The sequence below is a fragment of the Magallana gigas genome, chromosome 4 (assembly GCF_963853765.1).
Source record: "Magallana gigas chromosome 4, xbMagGiga1.1, whole genome shotgun sequence".
Classification (NCBI taxonomy): domain Eukaryota; kingdom Metazoa; phylum Mollusca; class Bivalvia; order Ostreida; family Ostreidae; genus Magallana; species Magallana gigas.
In genome coordinates, this window is record NC_088856.1 from 50,572,566 (window position 1) to 50,592,843 (window position 20,278).

The 20,278-nt window shown below is 32.8% G+C and overlaps 1 protein-coding gene across 5 annotated transcripts; it reads left to right on the plus strand.

Annotated features, from left to right (window-relative positions):
* The first annotated feature begins 247 nt into the window (after window positions 1-247).
* LOC117683140 (E3 ubiquitin-protein ligase TRIM71-like) lies at window positions 248-13,557 on the plus strand. Of its 5 annotated transcripts, XR_010713355.1 has the most exons (7): window positions 248-830; window positions 1,165-1,228; window positions 2,289-2,371; window positions 2,707-2,771; window positions 11,814-11,896; window positions 12,042-12,107; window positions 13,352-13,557. XR_010713355.1 is itself a non-coding variant. In XM_066082785.1 (6 exons), the coding sequence occupies exon 6, from the start codon at window positions 5,374-5,376 to the stop codon at window positions 7,012-7,014; it is 1,641 nt and encodes a 546-aa protein (XP_065938857.1). In that variant the 5' UTR covers window positions 278-830; window positions 1,165-1,228; window positions 1,932-2,031; window positions 2,289-2,371; window positions 2,707-2,771; window positions 5,357-5,373; the 3' UTR covers window positions 7,015-7,679. The 5 variants fall into 5 exon arrangements, 4 of the variants coding, with proteins under 4 accessions (XP_065938857.1, XP_065938856.1, XP_065938855.1 ...); XM_066082785.1 differs by lacking the exons at window positions 11,814-11,896; window positions 12,042-12,107; window positions 13,352-13,557 and adding exons at window positions 1,932-2,031; window positions 5,357-7,679 and having other exon boundaries at window positions 278-830; XM_066082784.1 differs by lacking the exons at window positions 11,814-11,896; window positions 12,042-12,107; window positions 13,352-13,557 and adding exons at window positions 1,932-2,007; window positions 5,357-7,679 and having other exon boundaries at window positions 278-830.
* Window positions 13,558-20,278: the final 6,721 nt, after the last annotated feature.

Genomic DNA, 20,278 nt, shown 5'->3' on the forward strand with positions numbered 1-20,278 from the left:
GTAATAGTCTTTCGGCATTATGGCATCTCGACCGTTGGAAACGGAAGACCTTAACAAGTAATTTTGTTATTTATTGTTATAACTAAATTAGTTATATCTGGTATACAGAATATAAAAGTAATCTTGTGATATATTTTATTATAGGTTACTTGCCTGCATCTTTCATTTATTCTGATCAACGACTGCGGGTTTTCGTCTTACAAATTGGTATTTATGTTGATTATTTTAGCTTATCATATGCATATGATGTAAATCAATTTTATAATTTATAAACGGATTATTGCCAAATATTTAGTATTGCTTATATTAATTTTTAGGACCTGTTTTCTTTTTTATAACTAAATCAACTAACTTTGTTTGTTTATACATGTACAAGTGACCTTGTTTCAGTAAAATGCAAATAATCCACTCACAATCGTACTTTTCCGCGAACTTTTCTAACAACTTTATTTCTGTGGAAGAAGAGGTAAAGAGGCCACCACAACAGGGAGTTAGATTTTAAACACTTACTTATATAAATCATATTGAGGGAATTGCTAAAATATTACTGTCCTAGCTTCCACTGCATTAAGCTTGATCATGGAGGTAAAATACGAATCTGGCCTGATTTCACTGGCATATCAAGAAATCTTGATTTAATTGTTATGATTATATAAACTGATCTTCAACAAGTTAACCGTTGCACTGACACAATGTATTGATTATATCCGGAATGTTTGGTTGTACCAATCACGTGATTTTATACAGGCCGCCGACCAGGAAGAGTAAACCCGAACTAGGAAGAGAAAACATGGACATTGTCGCCTTTCTGAGTTTTAGGCTTTTATAAGGTGCGTAGTCTGTTAAACGTATTAATGTTATTTGTGATTGTTGAAGATTTTAATCTAATGCTGTAAGAGAGTTGGTGAAATTAATTGCCCAGATTGTACCAGCTAATGTGTAGTTTTGAGGGAATCCTTAAAATGTTGCTGTCTTTCAAATGTATCTAGCTTGATTAATATTGGCTAGTATATCATGAAACTAAAATAATTCAGTAATCTTTGTAATCTAATAAGATAGTTAAAATTGCTGATCTTCAACTCTTGTCAAACATTAAAACTAGCACACTTCTAAGGGTTATTTTTGTGTTTTATTAAAACTACCCAATCACACGATTTTTTACAGGACACCTTACCAGGAAGAAAAAAAACCAAGCACATTGTCGCCATTTTGAGTTAGAAGTGAAAAGGTTCGTAATTTTACTTTGGCCGTTGGTATCAATACATGTATATATTGCCTGACTAAGTTGATTGTTTTATCTCTCTGGCGTGCAACCTATTCATGCCAAGTATCTTTTCTCGTCAGTGCATTGTTACGTCATATTTTGTACATGATTTTCTGTCAATGTGTTGATAAAATGACGTAGCAATGCAAAGGCGAGAAATGGTTCTTGGCAAGAATTGATTCTTTTATAAATATTTAGACACTGTCTGTCATTGTCATTGTTGTAAACTTTTCACATTTTCATCTTCTCAACAAGAACTTGTTTAATTGCATCCAAACTTGGCCGAAGTATAATTGGGATACAGTGGGTCAACAGTTAGGGTTCAGATTTTTACGTAGGAATATATAGAGGAAAATCTAATTCCCATAAACCAATCAGTCTGAAAATCTGTAACATGTGTAAAAGCCTTCAGGTATTGTAGATTCAAGTTTTTAGATCATGATCCCTGAAGTTAGTGTTGGGTCACTATAGGAGAGTTAAACTTTTACGCCGGACTACATTTTAGCTAAACATATGCATATGATGTAAATCAATTATATAATTTATAAACGGATTATTGCCAAATATTTAGTATTGCTTATATTTATTTTTAGGACCTGTTTTCTTTTTTTATAACTAAATCAACTAACTTTGTTTGTTTATACATGTACAAGTGACCTTGTTTCAGTAAAATGCAAATAGTCCACTCACAATCGTACTTTTCTGCGAACTTTTCTAACAACTTTATTTCTGTGGAAGAAGAGGTAAAGAGGCCACCACAACAGGGAGTTAGATTTTAAACACTTACTTATATAAATCATATTGAGGGAATTGCTAAAATATTACTGTCCTAGCTTCCACTGCATTAAGCTTGATCATGGAGGTAAAATACGAATCTAGCTTGATTTCACTGGCATATCAAGAAATCTTGATTTAATTGTTATGATTATATAAACTGATCTTCAACAAGTTAACCGTTGCACTGACACAATGTATTGATTATATCCGGAATGTTTGGTTGTACCAATCACGTGATTTTATACAGGCCGCCGACCAGGAAGAGTAAACCCGAACTAGGAAGAGAAAACATGGACATTGTCGCCTTTCTGAGTTTTAGGCTTTTATAAGGTGCGTAGTCTGTTAAACGTATTAATGTTATTTGTGATTGTTGAAGATTTTAATCTAATGCTGTAAGAGAGTTGGCGAAATTAATTGCCCAGATTGTACCAGCTAATGTGTAGTTTTGAGGGAATCCTTAAAATGTTGCTGTCTTTCAAATGTATCTAGCTTGATTAATATTGGCTCGTATATCATGAAACTAAAATAATTCAGTAATCTTTGTAATCTAATAAGATAGTTAAAATTGCTGATCTTCAACTCTTGTCAAACATTAAAACTAGCACACTTCTAAGGGTTATTTTCTGTGTTTTATTAAAACTACCCAATCACACGATTTTTTACAGGACACCTTACCAGGAAGAAAAAAAAACCAAGCACATTGTCGCCATTTTGAGTTAGAAGTGAAAAGGTTCGTAATTTTACTTTGGCCGTTGGTATCAATACATGTATATATTGTCTGACTAAGTTGATTGTTTTATCTCTCTGGCGTGCAACCCATTCATGCCAAGTATCTTTTCTCATCAGTGCATTGTTACGTCATATTTTGTACATGATTTTCTGTCAATGTGTTGATAAAATGACGTAGCAATGCAAAGGCGAGAAATGGTTCTTGGCAAGAATTGATTCTTTTATAAATATTTAGACACTGTCTGTCATTGTCATTGTTGTAAACTTTTCACATTTTCATCTTCTCAACAAGAACTTGTTTAATTGCATCCAAACTTGGCCGAAGTATAATTGGGATACAGTGGGTCAACAGTTAGGGTTCAGATTTTTACGTAGGAATATATAGAGGAAAATCTAATTCCCATAAACCAATCAGTCTGAAAATCTGTAACATGTGTAAAAGCCTTCAGGTATTGTAGATTCAAGTTTTTAAATCACGATCCCTGAAGTTAGTGTTGGGTCACTATAGGAGAGTTAAACTTTTACGCCGGACTACATAGAGAAAAATCTTTTCAAATGTCCAGAAAAGCTAAAACTTGTGTTGAAGCATCCTTAGGTATTGTAGATTTTAGTTTGTTCAAATCATGATCCTCGGGGGTAGGGTGGGTCAACATTGGTGTTAGGGTTCAAATTTTTACATAGGAAAAAATAGAAAAAATAATTAAAGATCTTATCGAATACCAATAAGCCAGAATAGCTGTAACTTGTGTGAAAGCATCCTAAGGTAGTGCAGATTCAAGTTTGTACAAATCATAATCCTCAGAGGTAGAATAGAACCTGAATAGTTGGATTTTAACATGGATTATTTAGAGAAATTTTAATAAATAAATCTAATTCTCTAAATCTTATACAACAACAGAATCTAACTGTTAAACTTGGAAATATTTTGAAGAAAAATATGTTGGAGAAATTTTAGAAAAATCTTTGAAAATGTAGATCTATATACTCTATGAAGTCGTCTTGACATTTTGTATTTGATACTCTAAAGACGGTCTAAAGCTTTTTGTTGACTATTGTTCTCAGTTGAGCGATGTGCTTTACCACCCGGATCGCCACAAGGGGGACAAATATGGCATAAAAAGAATCATTTTCAAAAATCTTCTCTTCTTCCACACATGTGGGGAAAAAAGTGATTGCACGGTTATGATGACGCCCTCTACAGCAATTGTAAAACTCATGACCCTTGGTTTCTGGCTCTACGATTGGGCAAATATGGCCATATAGTAAAACTATATCAAATCTTAGAAAATCTTCTTCTCTACTCCCATATCTATTTGTTATAAAACTAAATCCATGATTGTGATATCAATGAAGCCCTCTATTAAAATTGTGAAATTCATTGCCCCTGAGTCAGGGGTTCATACTCTAGAGTGATTCAACATGGCCATGTATCTTCTTTTCTCTCCCATATATATTTGTTAAAAAAACTAAATACAAGGATATGAGGTGTATGAAGCTTTCTATCAAAATTGTGATGGCCCCTGTGAATAATATGGCCGTATAGTAAAAATGTAATAAATCTTAGAAAATCTTTTTTTCTAACCCCACATATATTTGTTTAACACTAAATGCATAGTTATAATATCCATGAGGTCCTCTACTAAAATTGTGACTCCTGGTCAGGGGGTTCTGGCTCTATGGTTGGACCAATATGGCTATGAAGTAAAAATGTATTAAATCTTAGAAAATTCTTCCTCTCTACTCCCATTTTTTGGTTACAAAACTAAATGCATGGTTTTGATATCCATACAGCCCTCTATTACATATATATATATATATATATATATATATATATATATATATATATATATATATATATTATCCAAATCACAAAAGTATTTTCTCAGTGCCCGGTAAAAATATAATAAAAGAAAAAAAGCAACACTAACTGCAAAACATAAGCTCTTTTCTTGTTAAAAATCTTCAGACGTCTGAAGATTTTTAACAATGAAAGCGCTATGTTTTGCAGCTAGTGTTGCTTTTTTTCTTTTATATATATATATATATATATATATATATATATATATATATATATATATATATATATATATATATATATATATATATATAATGTTAAAAACAAAATACATGGTTATAATGTCCTTTAAGCCCTTTTAGTAGGAAATATTTGGCCCCTAGGTCAGGGGTTCAGGATCTAGGGTTGGGCCAATATAAATATATAGTGAATAAGTATTAAATCTTAAAAATTCTTCTCCTCTACTCCCATATATATTTGTTTAAAACTAAATGCATGGTTATGATGTTCATGAAACTCGCTACAAAAAATGTAAAATTCATGGCCCCTTGGTAAAGGAATCAGGACCGAAAGGGGGGGGGAGCAATATAGCCATATAGTGTTTATGCATATGATTTAAAAAAAAATCTTCTCTATTATCACACATCTGTAAGAAAAACTGACTTCATAATTATGTCTACCCGGAAGTCCTCTACTTAAACTTTTTATTCAAAAAACACAAAAGTTTTATGATAAAAAGTCAAATTGACAAAAACTTCAAAAGTGATATATCAACCTTTTTATTTTTTCAGAACATGAGTGAAAGTATATGACCATGGACAAGAGCTGGGCCCAGGATGTGTTACGGTGTTATCTCTGTGAGACCCCGAGCCCCCCTATGTACTGTGACAATTGTAAGAAATATCTGTGTAAAGCCTGTGAGGGGGAACATCTCTCTGATCTATCCAAAGAACACAAAGTGTTGCCTTTTAAAAAGCAAGGATATACTGCTAAATGTCCAAAACATTCCTCAAACATAAGTGCACTTTATTGTGAACAATGTGACATTCCTATTTGTACAACATGTCTTTCCTCTGAAGAACACAGCGGCCATAAATTTATTGAAATAACTAAAAACATTGAGAACAAGAAAGAAATCATTCAAAAAGATTTACAAGAACTAGAGAAATCCATTTATCCTAAATACCAAGAGATTGCATTCATTATCCCAGTCCAAAAATCTGCTCTGAATGAAAACTCACAGAAATTAACAACAGAAATCGACAAATATGGAGAAAACTTGCACAAAGAAATAGACACCATTATCAGAAGCATGAAATCTAACGTGGAAGAAATGGAGATCAGACACCTGGCTGCTCTAAATAAACAGCAAGATGAAATTAAACATACCATTTCTGAAATCTCACAGAGCATAGCTGAACTGAAGAAGTTACTGGACTCCAAAGATGTCAGCCGTGTCTCTGCCTTTAAATCCAGGAATAATAAATTCAGAACATTGCCTCCTAAACTCACAGTGTCTTTACTAAGATTTACCCCTCAGAAGATCAACAAAGAACAGCTTTATCAACAGTTTGGTTCTCTGCCAGTATTATCAATCAAAACTGAAGAATATGGCTACACTCTAGAATCATCCGGTGCTGAGTCCTCTCCCCCGGACAGACCGCTCACTGATGTACCACAGATAAACACCGAGTATGAAGTATTAGACAGTGTGTCCTGCCTGAATGATGAGGAAATTTGGACGTGTGGTGAGGACGAAATAATGAGACTCTACAACCTAAGGGGGAAACTAGTGAAGTCAGTCCAAACTAAGTCAGGGGACAGACCATGGGGCATATCAGTGACAAGGAGTGGGAATCTAGTTTATACTGATTATAGAGATAGAACTGTGAACATAGTGAAGAATAAAAAGATAAAGACCGTGATCAGACTACGGGGATGGAGACCACTTAAAGTCTGTAGTACCTCCTCTGGTGACCTCCTGGTTGTCATTGACAGTGACAATAAACAAACAAAAGTTGTGCGTTACTCTGGCCCTACAGAGAAACAAAGTATTCAGTACGACGACAAAGGACAACCTCTCTATTCACCTGGTGGATACAATAAATACATCAGTGAGAACAGGAACCTAGATATATGTGTGTCAGACGCCGGTGCAGTAGTGGTGGTCAATCAGGCCGGGAAACTCCGGTTTATCTACACTGGTCCTCCCTCTACTACCAAGGGATCATTTAGTCCACGCGGCATCACAACAGACAGCCAGGGTCGGATCCTGACAGCAGACTGTGTCAACCACCGTATCCACATCCTGGATCAGGACGGACAGTTCCTCCGCTACATTGACAACTGTGATTTACAGAGTCCATGTGGTTTATGTGTGGACACCAGAGACAACCTCTTTGTGGCTGAGTTTAACACAGGTAAAGTGAAGAAAATACAATATGTCTAGAACATTACACAGTAGTGTGACATTGTTTATTTGTATTGTGTGTTAACAACTGACTGTGTGTATACAGAATATGTATTAGCATCAAGATAATTCACTGTATTATATAATAGATTCTTGCCTATAAAATATGTGTCCATTTAGTTCATGCCAACAATACCATTGTTTTGTTTGTCATGTTTATACATCATCATAATAATAAACTGTTTAAGAACAGTGATTTTATTGTCAACAAATTGATTTTTTATGCGTTTAATGTAAAAAAAAAAAAACTACGTGCATTATAAAATACAATAAGAAAAACGTTGTTGGTATATGTTATAGAAATCAAAACATTTCAATGTTGACAAAATGACACAAAAGGTTAAACTAAATATCTGGTAAAAACATTTTTAAACTCTTCTTTATATTGTTATGAGTTAATTTTAATCTTTTATCTTAAAAATATGAATATAAATCATACTTTTCTTTTCTCAAAGTAGAAAAATGAAGGTACCACATTTGTTGAACATCTGAGTGGTGTTTATCTGATCTTTGTTCTGTTAAGATTTCTAAAGATGTGTAACTTTTCTTTCTTACGCACTAGTGATATACTCTGCAGTTGTACATTGTATACCTTAAATAATGTGTTATTATGTATAATAAATGATTTGTAAACAAATATGTTAATTTTTTTTTTATTTATTTTTTTTACCCCATAATTTTAAATATTACGTTATTGAAATAGACTTTCAGATTAAAATTGATATAGGAAATATTGTGAATGTTTGCATGACCTTGTAAAAATTGATAAAACTGTAACATTATTTAATTCTCCTCACAAATTGAAACAATATTGATTGTTGCATCTGAAATTAAAAAAAACCCATCCTCATCATCCTCGAAAACCATCCCCACCCCAGAGCAATCTTCGTAGATTGTAGGTAGGTTTGTAGATGACATGTCATCAAACCCTGTATACAGGCTGCCCATTTTAATAGCATTGCCAGTTCAAAAGGTCTATTTTTCAGTAGATGCTGTCAATAAGAGTCTTGTCAAAACGATGTCTTTTGGGCACTGGTTGACAGTCATCGATTCCGACGAAGTTGGTAAACATTATGAAGATTAAACATGCTATCAAGTGGATGAGTTTCAAAACTAAGTCACAAGGAGTAAGACGACGAGTGCATAATATTGTTTCTAATTGTAAAAGAAAATCAAATTTTTATTTTAATTAAGTAACACTACAGGATTTTAGAAAAAAGTCAATCTGATTTATTTTACAAACGCAAAGAAAAGCAAACTGGTCTAAAACTTTGTTTTGTGATTGGGCTCATGTAAAATTTTAAGCAAAACTACTGACTGTTTCTATTTTCGCCTGCAATGGGTTTCTGATCAGTTGAATTTTTAGACCACCTTAGTCACTAATTTCGTTATTCTTCGTGAGTCGAGGAGCGACGTGCGTCGTTTGCCGTCCGTCGTCTTTTAACAGTTTTACATTTTTCTTTACTTCTTTCTGAAAAAAGTAAGGCAGTTGTTACTATTTTTGGTTTCAAGCAACTCGAGAATAAGAGGAATCTAATTTATGAACGTTATACCTTACCAATCCAGGAGTCTTCAAGGGGGCAAATCTGTAAAAAAAAAAAAAAAAAAAAAAAAAAAACGCCAAATTTTAAAAACTGAGAATTTTTCTCTACTCAGACACATGTAAATAAACTAAATGCATGATTAAGATGTCAATGAAAAGCTCTACCAAACTTATGAAATTCATGACCCCTGTTTATGGGATTCAGGTCTTAGTGCGGGGCCAATTTGAGCATTGAAAAGAGTCAGTCCGTTTTCTTTTACAAACGCAAAGAAAAGCAAACTGGTCTAAAACTTTTTTTGTGATTGGGCCCAGGTAAAATTTAATCAAAACTACTGACTGTTTCTATTTTCGCCTGCAAAGAGTTTTTGATCAGTTAAATTTTTAGATCATATTAGTCACTATTATCGTTATTCTTCGTTTGTCGTGGAGCGACGTGGTCGACATGGGTAAGATGTCCATGAAACGCTCTACCAAACTTTTGAAATTCTGGCCCCTGTTTAAGGGCTTCAGGTCTTAGGTCGGGGCCAATTTGACCATATATAGTGGAAGTATATAAAATTTCATATGTACTTTTTCCGCCTTCAATAAACAAAATGCGTTTTTATTATGTCCATAATGTCCTTTTTTAACATTCTCTAGGTAACTTTAGTAACTTGAGTATTCATCCCCCTCTCCTTCCTTTCCCCTTATGAATCGATGTTTGCAAACATAAGAAAAACCCACTAAAATACCTGAAAGGTTCATCCAAGGAGTATTTAGTACTCAGGTGACCGTAAAGACTTGTGGATCTCTTGTTTATTTTGAAATGTTTGGTTAAATGTTAATTACAACAAAAAATTCTAATATAGTCATCGTGTCAAGCATTTGTTGAATTACATTGCTTTATTTTTTAATTTCAAACAATATAATAGCATTAAATATTCGGCTCTGAGTTTCTATAATGTGGAACGATTTGAAGTCGTTCATTTGCATAGACCAGTTATTACATGCGCGGATACAGAAAAGTTTTTCCGGGGGGGGGGGGGGTCTCCGATGGACATTTTAGTTTGACGGGGGGGGGGGGGGGGGGTCTGAGGCATATGTTTGGTTATTGTATAATGTAAATTTAAAGTAATTTGAATTTTGCAATGGGGATCTGGACCCCCTGCCCCCCCCCCCCCCCCCCAAGTTCCTTAGACCCCCGCATGAAATACCTTAAAACCTTTAAAATAAATATAAGCCAGATTTATTAATGTGTCTCGGGAAAGGCCCTCACCACGATTTGTTCCCGAAGGACTTGGTCACACGAATAATCCTCTTCAGTCAGATCCTCAGCATCCCCATCACGTAAAGGAAAGAACTTGAAGGCCTCCCGATACTCAAAGAATATAATATTTTATACTTTACACAAACACTACGATTGACAAAAGAAACGTGTTCACTCTGAGAGAAATGAAAACGAAGTGCTTTCAGTATGTTCACTATATACTCAATGTATATTGCTTGTCAACCAACATTGTTTGTACTGCAACAATAAGCTACACTCATCCCTTGTCTAGTGTACATGTATTTTCCCCTCTCTTGCTACTGCGTTTTGGGCCATTTGAACTAGCATTCATTGTGATCGTTATCAATTATATAAATGATTTATTATGTGCATATATTTGCGTAAAAAAATTAATTATTATATATATATATATATATATATATATATATATATATATATATATATATATATGTATATGTATATATATAAAGCACTAAAAATGGCTTAAGAAACTATAGTTTCTTTAGTAGTTTAGTAGTAGCTTTAGATTTTGTTTTCTTTGTTTTGTACTCATGTAATTTATTTTTTGGTCCTGAAGAAGGGACTGGTTGTCCCGAAAATTTGACAATTTCTATTGTTCGTGTTGTTAGCCATTTTTAGTGCTTTTTATATTCAGTTTACTGGCTTAGTATCTATATATTAGATCCGACACTTTAAAGATGCCTAGTGTTGTTGATTCTATTCAGTGCTTTATATATATATAAAGATGCATAAAGTCCTATCTATAGTAGATAAATTGTCAAAAATGCGAGGTAATTCCTATGCAAAACTTCCTATTTTATTCATACATCTGGGTTATGTTTGATATCTCCCAAAACTTCCTGTGTCGAAATTTAAATCAAGCTTCTGTCCTTCCAATGGTGAGAGCTACTTTTCTCTGCACATTCCATTAGCAACCATAGTTTTGTATGTGATGTACGAAACAACACAAGCAATGCTGACATTCTTCAATCTTCAGTCTCCCGAATCTAACTTATCACAAAGTCATCAAAATGTGGGTCACTGTCCTAAGAAATTTGTAAAAAACCCATTACTGTTTTTCTCAACAGGAACTTCAATAAAATCCCAACTCAGTGTGTCAAAAGCTAAAAAATGTTTCTCCACGACATTTAGTTACTTCCAAAGCTGGAATTTTCATTTCTCCCTACTTATTGTGATGTCCTCCCATTTCCCTCCAATTTCACTCTGGTTCCTAGTTCCCACCACATGATAATTGATATGGGGTAAATAAGGGGTATATGAATATTTGTTTCCTTGTAAATGCAAATAAAAGTTTTATAAACGTTTTATTTGAGTTTTCAGCAACCAGCTGTTTATTAGTGTTCATATTTTCTTTTCACATCGGAATGACAATCTACTGGGATTTTAATCAGTTGAATGAAAAATATCCATGCAGAACCTCGGATTATTCTTTGTAAGCGGGGAACTGCTAAATGTTACTTGGATCAAGTTTCATGCTTGAAACCATTATTGTTTCAGGGATGCCATATATCAGTATTGAAATTTTATCATCTTCACACATATATGTTACAAAAAAAACATAAAATTAAAAACTGATCAAAATCCCTCTATATGAAAATTTATACAGTCCCTCTTAATAGATTGTTTTTCCCCAGTATAAAAACAAAGCGGACTGAGCCACATGCAATGTTTTTTTTTTTTTTGTTTTTTTTTTATTACTTTATTAAATGTTGGAGATGCTGCAATAGATATGTGGGTGATATGTGTGTGACAAAATTGCTTACATACATATATGCACCAAAAATCAATTTTTATTCGCTGCATTGCCATCGATTTTTCTATGCTCATAAAGTTGACAATGTGTTACTCTGGTTATAGAGTGGGTTTTACATGCTCTGGAGAATTCAGACTACTTATCATCAAAAAATGATGTTAATTTTAAACTTAATGTTCCTTGAATTTTCACAGATGGGCACGAACAATTTTTTGTATTTAAATACCTGGTTCAAAAGAAGTATTTATTATATATGAAGATTTCTCAACAGCAGATTGTAAGTACGATGCAATGCTTGCCTTTAAACTTTAAAAATTTGTAGATTTTTTTAAAAAATAAAAGAAAACATTTCAGAGCGTTTTCTATTGGCTAAAAAATATTGTATGTTTTGATGATTGCGTGGGAATAATTATTTTTTTTAGGTAAAAATGAAACAATTTGGTATATTTTACTTGTTAATGATTGGGACGTTTCTGCAAATCAGTTCGGTAAGTTCACCTCTTAAATAGTAATTTTTCTTGTAAAACGAGCAGGTTACATTAATAATTCATATTAATAGTTCAATTTACAATTGTGTATGGATATTTATTTCACTTCAAATCAAAACAGTAACATAAAAATTAACTTGTACTTAACAAACATGCGTTTGTTAAACTGAATCATTTAACCAGATCAATTATATAATAATTTTTTTGTTAAGTATTTGAGTTTTAATCATTTTTTAATAAGTTCGTTAAGAGAAAATTTTAAAAAAATCAATGCATTTTATTAAAAAAAACCTTTTTAAAAAAGAAAATGAAATAATTATTTCCACAGATTTTTTTTTAATTATACATTTGATCACATTACTAACTACTTATATAACTCGGTAAAACTTTTTGAAATTTTTGTTATCGGCTTCGGCCGATCACAGTTGTGTCCATATGCGGCATCCGGCAAATTTAACTATTTGCACACGCATTGTGCCTTGCACTATTTTATTTACTATGCATTGACAACCTAATTTAAATCTATAATTAGACGTAGATTACTATAAACGCTACTCTTATCATTTTACCCTGAAAATAAAACATTTATACGGCTACATACATAATGATGCAAATCATGTTTTTTTTTCACATATGCGTAAGAATATTACTCGGATGTATGATTCGCCTACTAATTGTTAAGTTCATTCATGCCTTGCCATTTCGGAAATCATTAAAACGGTGTTATATATATTATACTGCATGTAGCGTATATTATATTAAAAGAGTTGAGCAATGGTATTTCATGCCGATCATTCCTTTAAAAAAAATACTTGTTTTCAATCCTTAAGTGTCGCATCATAGACAGAATAAAAACAAGAAAAACAAAATCTAGTACTACAACTAGCACTACCAAAGAAACAATAATAGAAATCAAAACTCCATATTGTTCAGTTTTGTATTTTAGTGTTTGGGATGGTTTTGGTCTTGCAGCCGATTGCCCTGGAGTAATCAATTGAGTCGAATCAATGTTATTTATTTTTGTGTCCTGAACAAGTGACTGACTGATTTGAAGAATTTGACAATTTTAATTATTGGTCGTTTCGTTAGCCATTTTTATATTCTTTGCATATTTAAGTCGCTTTGCTATACACGATCTTTTAAAAATTATTGTAATGTTTGTTTGAAAACAAATTTGTCAGAAGTTACCTTATGTAATGTAACATAAAGTTTTTACTGATGTAATTAATAATTTCTTTTTACAGTCGACCAATGCCCCGGAAACACATCCGGTTGTGAAACGCTTCTTTCGGTCGCTGTGTAAGAGGTCTTCCGGTAATATGGCCAACTCAAAACCGAAATATAAAAGAGAATGTTATTATAGCTGTGGTTACTATGTGTGCTATTGAATGTTTCCATTATCTAATTGACGTAATTGATGTAATAAAACATCTTGAAAATGAAGAACATTTATGCTGTGTGTTTATTTCTTTCACTGGTATGTATCTATACTGAGGGGGCTTGAGATTATTTTTTATTTAATTAGAGAGACAATTACTGCTTAATAATCTGACTGGACAAATTAAACGTGTCATTCGACATTCTCTATTCTACTTTGAGTTTGAAGGTATACAAGCCGTTCACGAAGAAAGTCAACAACTCGCACGGCGTGGTAAAACGGTTTATATTAAGATTATGAGAATGATACTAATGATTGTTAATACGGTGCTTGTTTATCACGTGTCTCGGATCCAATTGTGACTGGTTTGTATAAAACCTATCACATGTATCAAAAGTAGTTTATATTATTTAACACATTGTTATGAAAAATAGCAATACTTGTATCATATATTTAGAGACATAGATTTCACTCGCCAATAATTAATCTTTTATTACGCATTTAATTTTGAGAGAGAGAGAGAACTGAAAGAGAAGAAGAGAGAACTGAGAGAACTGAGAGAGTGAGAAAGAGTTAGCAGAAAAAATAAAGATGTTGGGGAGGGGATGAAGCGTAATGATATTTTGATCATTCAGCGGTGCTCTAATCATAGGAAGATTGATACATGGCACAACGGTAAAAATGTTTGCTAGACCATTTAATAATTTTGTTATTTTTTCCATTGAAGATACTGTCAGAAGGAATGATTAAATCTGACTGCCCGTCTCTTTTACCTATTTGCTGCCATCTTTTATTTTAAATGATCAGAGTATTTTGTGGTACTCAGAAGACCTTAGATATAATACAATACTATGCTGATTCACTTTAGAATAGTTTGTATCCTTAATTTTAAAGACTTTAAAAGGGGGTCATAAAATTTGGCTTTCAACCATATTGACTGCAATGTTAATCCCATTAGCGCCATTTTCGTCACAGCCAGCATATATTTCAGACTAAGCCCGCCTTAACTATGCAAAAAAGGTTTGCTTGACTGCATTACCATAGTTTTTTTCATGCTTTTTCCCCAGTTGAAAAACTTGAACAAAACATAAAAAAATCTGGATTTTCGCCATTTTAAATCGCATTTTGACATAATTAACGCGTTTGGGAAGACCGGTAATTTTTTATGCTCAGCACACTATAAGTATGACAAAATACTATGCAGGATTAATCCATTATTGTTTGTCAATAAAGATAATACTTTAAAAGAAGTTTGGCTGTCCGCTATTTTGGATCGCCATTTTGAAAAATGACAATAGCAAACTGTCGACCATCTTAAAAATCAATAAAAAGACAATCAAATTCAAAGCAGAGCAACATGGACCTCTGAAAAAATAGAGGTAGCTTAGGAGGAGTGAGCATCCTCTGCTGATCGTTCACAACCGCCGTGTGCTCTTTGTAATAATCGGGGAAAAAGCGGAAAAGTTTGTGGACAATTAGCTGATTAATTATGATCTACCAATTAGTATGAAAAAGTCAGTCAGCATGCGACACAGTGGAAGATTGTTTTTGCTGACAATGTCGTTGTATCGGCCATAGAACTTAAGAAAAGAAATAACGCCACTTTCATGAAAGCCAGCATGATTTTTCGCACTCAACACACTTAAACTATGATAAAAACCATACTGGATAACAAATATTTATTTGCCCTTTATTTTTTTCCAGACTAATAATGAACACAAGAGCATAAGCTGAGGTTGTTACTAGATGTTGGAGTAATCAAATTAGAAATAGAAATATAATAAGAATGCAATCTTTTCTAAAGTATTTCATACAAATTTACTTGAATCTAATGTTTCCTGTAAAAGTAAAGAAATTGAATGGGTCACATTTCAAAAATCTGAGATATTGCATAAACGAAATATTTGCAGGCAAAAAATCGAGTTTTTCTTGACTCTTAGGAAATATAAGCTAAGTAAGCCAAAATATGGCGATCGATTAAAATTGAGTTTTTCTTGACTCTTAGGAAATATAAGCTCAGTAAGCCAAAATATGGCGATATATTATTAACAAATTGTTCAAGTATGTTTTTTTGAAAAATAAACATGAAGATGTAATGCACAAACTAACCAGAAGTTTTGTCTGCACTTAAAATTAGAAAGCTAAAGTAACAATACTCAAACACTATTGAGTAATGAAAGCTTCATTTTTTTTCTTGAAACCATCCACCACAAAATATAGTTCCTTACTAAACTCTGTAAATATGTAATTTTCTCTGAAATTGTTTATTCAATATGATTTATGTCACATTGTTAAATATAAATTTACGAGTAAATTATTATGTGATACAGAGTTTTCCGACAAGAAGTGACCCAAAATGTTTTGCCCAAAACAAAGGAACGAACCTCTTTATAATCGTCGATGGCGATCAGATCTAAGAAACATGTTGAGAACTTGGGAATGTAGCTGTTAGATTAATATAGTTGTGACCATAATTGAGTTTCCCCTGTTTATTTCTAATTCAGTTTAAATTGATCTTATTTTAAATGGCCTACTAAAGTAAAATTTATCGTGGTGCATATAGACGGACAATGTTTGTGCTTTTATATGAATCTTATTTATATGAATCTTATTATTACCATCAGACTTTAACGACTGCATACAAACCACATATATACCAATAAGAGAAATAAACACAGAGAACGGATGTCCTTTATAAAGCCCCTTTCACAATTGGCGCACAACCCCTTTACACCACTTTGCGATCGAAATTTTTGAGCTTCGCACGAGCTCTCGCATACGTTGCACGAGCCCTCGCTTACGTTGCACGAGCTCTCGCATTCGTTGCATACGTTTTACTGGTCGCATCAGGTCTCCTCTGAATAGTGGACATGCACACTATTCAGACGCAACCGAACGCGATCCAAATTATCGCAGTGCAACGAACGAACATTAATACGAACGTTTTACAACGTTTTTGTACTCGTAAGAGTGTTACACGATTTATAAAGATCGTAAGATAAATTGCTGGTGTTTATGCGTCTGTTTTGCGACCGTGAGACTGTTGCTCAACGAGTCTCATGTAATCTTGCAACGTTTTACTATCATTGCACGAATTATCAGCCTCAATATGCCATGCTTTGCTACTAGTGTATATACCCTGTTTCTTATATTCTCTGTTTAAGAACAAAATTTACAATATACATTTTTTGCATGATGGTGAGGGAAATACATGTATGAAGATTTATTTCCTCAAGAAAAATCATATTTCCCGATCGCGAGGGCTTCGCCCGAAAAAAATGTGTTTTCTGGAGAATAAATCTTCATATTCCCTTAACATTAATGCAATAAACGTTTTATTATACCAAGCAATATATGATTGCACAAAATACGTTGATTTCTAATAATGTTTGACTTTTCACTAAGCACAACATTAACGTCGTGATTGTTTGATTTTCCATGTAACTGTCCCACTTTTCTTTCATAAATCATAGTTAAGTTGGTTCTGAGATTTAAAGAGAATCATAATGATTAAATATTTTTGATTTGATCATATTGGTCTACATCGTATGCTCATATCGGCTTTTTCATTCTTATGACATCGCCCTGTCACGTGACTTCCTAGACCAATCAGATATAATAGAATAATCATATTGAAGTATAGGGTCTAATAATAAATGCTGCTGCAAATCTGTATTTTTCTCGCTTTCAACTATGTCTACTGAATATGGGCGGTGTATACCCCTTCTGACTCGCACGATCATTCGTACCATGGAAAGCATAATCGCACATCCAATCACATTGGCGCACGTTCAATCTCCGATCACCTAGTCTCTCGCACGTTCCTATCCTATAATCTTTCAACAGTTGCTTTCATTGTACAACAGTCGCATATAGACGCAAGATATATCGCAAGATTCAATGCGTTTACATCGCACAACTCTCGCTTAGATCGTGCGAAATTCGTTCGAAACCTTTTTTCATATGCGATTATTTCGGCAACAATTAACGATTCATATCTAATTTTCTTCGGTCGCACGAATATTTGGTCGCTTCTGCTCGTGTGCCAATTGTGAAAGGGGCTTAAGATCGATCTTTTATTACATTTTGCCCATTTTGTCATTTATATAATGGAAACATTTATAAACAGTATGATGCATATATACACCATCTTTCATACATGTATCCCGGTTTCGAGTTGGCACATATATCAGCAGACCTCTTACACAGCAACCGCGTGAAGGAATGATGAACCTCATCATCCAGATGTGATTCCTCGGCAATGGTCAACAGTAGGGAAAAAAACATTGATTAAATGAACATGCATCGGTAGAAACGTTATATAACACAAAATACGGTACCTTTTAACAATACTATTTTTTATCAAACATTACAATAAACATTCATATTCCACAGATCCTTGATAACAAAGCGACAAATATTCAAGGATATATTTGGCAAAGAAAAAAATTAAACGTTTATCCTACCCGCTATAAATTACTTCTTTATGAATTAATTAAGACATATTAAATATCAAGTGTATTTATGTACATGTATAAAAAGAATTCATGTGATCGAAATACTTAAAGTTTTTATGCATCACAATTTTACTTAGTAATAATTATTCAAATTATGATAGTATGAGGGTTTGATGTGGTCATTAGGGTTTTTATACTCTTCCCGCTAAGAGCATTTTCAGGCTATTACCTGGATTCTTAATATATAAAATTTGGCTCTAAATCGGTATGATCCGGACGTTTTGCCCACATTCACCCCTTCTATATTACTTACTCTAAGTTATCTGTTTGTTTGAGTTGAATTGATAATTTCCTTTTGTGAAAGATGAGGGATATTTTTTGTGCCCGCCTTTTGCCGCATTTTAAATAATTTACTATATGTATGCAGTCTCACCTTATCATGTTTATATTCATACTTTTATTTCCTCTCATCTTTGTTTAATGAACATTTAATCAATCTTCCATGTGACAAATAGAAAACCAGAAAAGACTCATTCCTTAAATAAAGAATATAAGGTATATAAGATCCAAATGATATGCGTGCATTAGTATGAATTTCACAAATAATGTGAACAAATCTAATTTATAAACTAAACTAAGAAACATTTATTTTTTTTATAATTTTATGTGCTTACTAAACTCATCTGGACAAGAATGAGAAACCACATGTACAAAAAAATAAATCACAACAACTTTTAAAGGTACCCACCATTTCATAAAAAACAAAAAAAGGTGGTGCTTTACACGCGGCATCGTGTTATGCACTCCTTTCTAATATCATCCTTTGAAACAATAACAGCAAAAATTTTAAATTAAATGAAGCATGCGTCTCTACAAAATAACGAGTCATCATTTATTTGAAAATCAAAGAATGCAATATAGATAATTCTTTAGAAATAGATTGTGGACCTCAAAATGACACTTTTCTTATTGGGGAGGCTGGTGGTCAACAAACTATTTATCAGATCTGCCTGAAACGTTGACATATGATATTGTTTGACCATTAACTTACATTTAGTAAAGGAAAAATTAAAATATTTCAGCTTTGAAATAAGATCATTATCCTTTACAGTGGGGCCTCAGATATCCGGACGCCAGATAACCGGACGCTTCAGTTTACGGACGATTTTATTTGGGAACAGATTTTTGATACGTTATTTTGTCTCATTTATCCGGAATTTCATGTTAGCAAAGCATGGCATAATGAGGCTAATAAGTCGTGCAATGATAGTAAAACGTTGCAAGATTACATGAGACACAAACTAATTATCAGATCTGCCTTACACATTTACATTGACATATGATATTGTTTGACCATTAACTAACATTTCGTATAGGAAAAATTAGATCATTATCCTATATACTTATACAGAAATCTTTATCTTAAGAACATGAAAACATCAAACTCTCTTAAGTTATAAATACCACGTTGTAAACAATTCAATTAAAAAATATCTCAGCCTCTAAAAGCTATAAAATTATTACCTATTTTTATATCTAAAATAAAAAAAAGTTAATTATTTTTAAAAAAAATAATAATAAAAAGAGATAATTTGTGAGAAATGGTTTTGAAATATTTGAGCTATTAATCAGATTTTCAGCTTGAGGTTGACATTTACTCACAATGATAAAAAAATTCCACTGACAATAATGGATAAACACCTTTAATTGTAGCGTTATTTTTCCTTTCAAAAATGTTAATTCATTATATTGAACATTATAACAATCCGAATTTGACAACCCAAACCCTAAACAGCATCCTTAAGAAATGACTCTTAATATCTTGTTTCTGATTATTTGAAATATTTGTAACATTTCTATAATATTTGGCAGATGAAATCATACCTTACCAGAATGTTTATATTACATGTAAAGTAAAAAAAAAATACCACTATTAAAAGCGAGGAGTATAAACAAATTATTTAAAAAGTTACGAAAATTGAAGGAAAATCGGAACAAGTAATATTTCAATTTGGTAGTGTTACTTGATAGACAGCTGTGACATCATCATTTTATCAAAACAGAAACATACTACTTGAAAACAGCTTTAGGTGTCACATGATGTTTTAAATGAATTTTACGATGGAAAAAATTAATGATGAGGATGTCAAGTCTAGATAAAATACTTTATTTAACAGCTGTTTGAAAATTGCATGAATTTCTCCTTTTATCAAATATGAGATGAACATCTTAAAAAGAACGAGTTAGATTGTACCTTCCTACTGCAAAACAGCCCTTGTGTGATTTTCGGTGAAATTGGAAAATTTTGGTTGAAACCTGCCAGTCCAATAATAGCC

Excerpts from the sequence above, each read along its gene's own strand:
- LOC117683140 (XM_066082785.1), top strand. The coding sequence starts at position 5,374 with ATGACCATGGACAAGAGCTGGGCCCAGGATGTGTTACGGTGTTATCTC.